We start from the raw sequence: 4,455 nt of genomic DNA, 5'->3' as shown, positions 1-4,455 counted from the left end.
ACCTAAAACCATTCATGTATTGTAATTTCAAGAAAACTCAGTACTCCTTAATTGCATTCTACTCAGAAAAATTCAACTAATCTTGGAATAAATTCAAGTCAGAATGAAATTTAAATCAGAATAATATGCCAGGATTTATTAAAACTCATAGTCACCTCTAAGCCTCCATAATGTATGAATTTATGATTAGATTGAATGCAATCAAAACAGTATATATGCCGCAAAGTTCTAACATCACACACCATATTCACACACATATATTCGGTATGCGAAAAGCAACAAAGTCGAACAACTCAAATGCCACAAAATCCTAAACATAATAGTTACCAAATTGCTGAATCACAGATATGAGTCAAACACAACGGTATCGTATCATTCCCGCATTTATCGGCAACAATTGGATAATGTATACGATTATGTATTAAGAGCGAAACCGAGCCGGTATCTTAATAATGCAAGAAGCATAATACGCAAATATTTTCAAATCACAGCAACCGTTTGTACAATATTAAACAAACAGAAATGTCAAGGTGGTGGCGAATCGAATGCGGCGTTGAACTTGAGCTAGAAGATGTTGAAACCATTTTGTGTTGAGCTTATGAAACCATTGTTGCGGTTTGAAGTTGTTGCGCTAAAAGTTTAGATCGCGGTGGTGGACGGTGTTTCAACCGGTGATAGATCCGTTGTTTGTGCGGTGATGAATGGTGGTGTTAGTTTCGTGTGGAAGGTTGGGTTTGTTGACGGCGGCGGCGGAGACGCGGTTGGAAGGACGCGAACGGCGGTGTCAGAATGTGGACGGTGGAAATCGCGCGGTGTGCGAAGATGGAACCGAAGGCGTGCGAGCAAGCCTTCTCGCCGAGATTAATGGCGGATGGAGGAGTAAAGGGTGGTGGTTGCAGCGAAGTGGAAACGGTGAAGAGTGATCGGTTTTGGGGTTTAGGAAGATGAATAGTGGTTCATCTTTTATTTTTCTATCTTTTTTTTCTTTCTTTCTTTTTTTGCTTAATAATGGAATGAATGGTGAGAGACAAGAGAGAGTGAAGGTATGTGAGTGGGTAGGGCTGGACAAACGGTCCAAGCCCGATCCGGAACCGGCATAACCGGAAAAAAAAAATGAAAAGGGATTGGGCTGGGTCGGTTAAACGGTTTAATCGGTTGGTCCAAACAGTTTAATATGGGTAGCATTGGACCGGTTCGGACCTATATATATGAACCATTTAAAACCGAACCGAACCGGTTTAATTCACAATTTTACATGCTGGCAATTTCACAAAGGCCCTAGCCTTTTTCCATTCAGACTCAGCAAAACACACATTTCCTCACTTTTCTCATCTCACGCTCTCTCACTTTCTCTTCAAGAACTGTTCATCTTCTCAAACCCTAATCCACCGTCGCCGCTGCAAAAACCTTAATATGGCATAGATCCTTCTTCTAAACCGTGTATATTGTTCACTGAACTCTTCTTCATCATCTTCTTTAAGGTATTTTCGTTTTCTTCTTCTATTTTTTCAGTCTTTTGTTTCTTCTATATATTTAGGGTTTTACTTTGTTCATGAGTTTTCATATGAATATTTGAGTTTTAATGTTTCAAAGTTATAAACTAACATTATTTATTTGTTTTGACATGTTAGATCTCTGATTCTTCTAAAAAACTCTAATCAGGTAATGTTACTTTTCTGTTTGATTCTTGATTTAATAGCTAATGTTATCTCTCTGATTCTTGATTTATTTGTATTAATTATTTTGTTGGATTTTGTTTTGACATGTTTTATTATATGGACTGGAAATTGGAAAGATGGAGCAAGGAGATAGTAGTAGAGAAGTACCACCAGTTGGGTTGGAAATTATGGAGCAAGAACAACAAGACAGTAAGTGTTAATTAACTCTATTTTTTGCCTATGTTGTTTGAATGTGAAATATTGGTTAGGCTATTAGAAGTTTTCAAATTTTATTTTGTGTTTTGAAAAACCTGATATGAATTAACAAATATATAATACAGTATTCCTTTTAATAATCTAATACAATATTTTAAAACTACTAGTATTCCTTTTAACCTGATTTTGATGTTTGTACAGTATGTGAACAAACAAAAATATAACTAGTATTCCTTTTAATTATCTAATACTACTATATTACTAGTGTTGCTTTCATACTCATTAGTAGATACAGTATCTGAAAAATAAATAATTTATTAACTAGTGTTCTTTTATGTTATGTACATGTTTTATTAACTAAGTGTATTTTTGTATGCTTTATTAATCGTTTGCAGCTGCAACTGAGGCTCTTATCCCTCCTATTGACCATAGTAGAAAGAGAAGGAGGCCTAATGCGGATGGTCCCAAGAAAAAATCTTCATGTTGGGACCATTTTATCGAATTAACTGATGTTGTGGAACGAACTGCTGCCTGTAAGCATTGCCATAAACGATATAGATGTGATCCTAAATCACACGGAACGTCTAACATGCTCGCCCACTCCAAAATTTGTTACAAAAATCCTTACCTAGAAAATGACCTGAAACAAACCAACCTTGCTTTTGGTAGTGGTGGCTTGATTTCTGTTAGCCCAAAGTTTGATAAAGAAGCTTGTAGAAAGGCAATAACTCTGTTTGTTATCCTTGATGAACACCCATTTTGGTGGCTTGATTTCTGTTAGCCCAAAGTTTGATAAAGAAGCTTCATTTTTATTGTTTCAGAATTTCAACAATGCTTCATAACCGCAAATATTGGGGCTGCTGGAGCTGGAGCAGCAGTTGGAGGTGCTACTGGTGCTGCTGTAGGTTCTACTCAAACACAACCAATAGGTTGTGATTGAGAAATATGATGCTTCTAATTTTGTAAGATAATGACTATTTTGCATAATTATTTCTACTTTTTTATACTTAATTTATATTATACTAATTCTGCTTTTATTTATTTTTCCACAGTTTGAAATCATTTTGATATTTTGGAGTCATATATGACTTGTACATCTTGGCACAACACATAATTATATTTTGTAAGCCTTTTTTGGGAGGTCAAATTTTCTGTGATGAATCTTGGCACTCACTCAAGCTTCAATGAAATTAGGTAATGTTTAATTACTATATATCAGTTTTTAATTTAACATTCATTATACTTATAATCTATTCAAATTCATTTCAGATTAAGATGTTTTGCTTGTTGGAATTTGGCATTTTGTTTTCAAATGTTTGGCTTGCTTACTATGAGACTGCTCATTTGTCAAAGAGGTACTTTATTTTATAACAAAACTGATTTGTCCATGTGGTTGTGAATAGATGATTTATCAAAACTGACTTAATTCATTTAATACATTTTCCTGTAGTTTTAAAATATTGTTTCATTTAATTTCCATGTAGTTGTGAATTGAAAGCCACAAAACTCTATAACAGTAAGTAACGGTTCCAAGCAACATTAAATTTCCATGTAGTTGTGATTGAGGTACTTGTTATAATTAAATATTGTTTCATTTAATTTTCATGTAATTGTTAAATGATGATTTATCAAGAATGGAACCTTATAATTTTCCCATGCTCTTTCCTCTTTATAGGGTCAAGCTCTAGAATAGGCATTGCTGAGTTGAACCATGGGAAAGTGAATGCTCAATAGATTTAATTGGTGTACAAACAATAGGTTCCGTTGATATCAAGGTATTTATTTCCTCTATTAAACAATCAATTGAAATAAGAATTAAAAGAATGTTATGTCAAAAACCACTGCATCAATATTTTGGCTGTTCCTTTATTTTTGGTTGTACTTTGCAACAATCAGTGTTAATGTTATTCATGTTTCCCTTATTGTATTAAATTGTTAGGTTCAGCATATGCAGATTCAACATACCCCAATTCAACAAATATGCCAATTCAACAATGCATAATGGTTTATCTATATCTTTATCTCAAGAACTACAATCACAATATTTGTCCTTCTTGTTGGATGAATTATTGATCATGTTGCTTGTTGGATGGTTTTAAACTTCTTTGATACTCACTATGGATGATTGTAATTATAACTTTAGATGTGTTGTGTCTATATTAATAGTGTTGTTATAATGCTAAATGTTAAGATAATTAGACATGTGATTGATAATATATTTATTAATAGCCTTGAGCTTGATATATGGATTTGATTTTATATAATGATATCCTATATTCAATGACTTTGTGATGAATGATGTTATAGATATAGAAAAATCTGACTAGTCAATTTTATGTGAAAATAAATTATTTTAAAATATTAAAAGAAAAGTTAACTTTCTTGTAGTTGGGCTGCAATTTTAAATAGGCACAACCCGTATAAATCCAACCGAGATACCCGTCAAACCGTCAAACCGAAACCGAATTTAACCGATATTAAATTAACCAAAATTGGGTCTATTTTCTTCATCCACGGTTTATCTTGGTTTGGGTTTTTGGACCCGAAACCGACCGGACCCGACCGTTTGTCCACCCCTATG

General features: G+C 33.8%; 1 protein-coding gene and 1 long non-coding RNA gene across 2 annotated transcripts; both read left to right on the top strand.

Annotated features, from left to right (window-relative positions):
* The first annotated feature begins 1,241 nt into the window (after positions 1-1,241).
* LOC127103938 (uncharacterized) lies at positions 1,242-2,655 on the top strand. Its single transcript, XM_051041168.1, has 3 exons — positions 1,242-1,481; positions 1,632-1,868; positions 2,270-2,655. Exons 2-3 carry the CDS (start codon positions 1,796-1,798, stop codon positions 2,653-2,655), a joined length of 459 nt encoding a protein of 152 aa, XP_050897125.1. The 5' UTR covers positions 1,242-1,481; positions 1,632-1,795.
* Positions 2,656-2,691: 36 nt separating this feature from the next.
* On the top strand, positions 2,692-4,115 carry LOC127115683 (uncharacterized). Its single transcript, XR_007800842.1, has 6 exons — positions 2,692-2,836; positions 2,927-3,068; positions 3,144-3,229; positions 3,359-3,440; positions 3,550-3,649; positions 3,814-4,115. It is a non-coding gene; the product is annotated as an uncharacterized LOC127115683 (long non-coding RNA).
* Positions 4,116-4,455: the final 340 nt, after the last annotated feature.

This window comes from Lathyrus oleraceus, chromosome 1, assembly GCF_024323335.1.
Source record: "Lathyrus oleraceus cultivar Zhongwan6 chromosome 1, CAAS_Psat_ZW6_1.0, whole genome shotgun sequence".
Taxonomy (NCBI): Eukaryota; Viridiplantae; Streptophyta; class Magnoliopsida; order Fabales; family Fabaceae; genus Lathyrus; species Lathyrus oleraceus.
The sequence above is the reverse complement of the archived record's forward strand: the minus strand, read 5'-3'. Positions and strand labels throughout refer to the sequence as shown.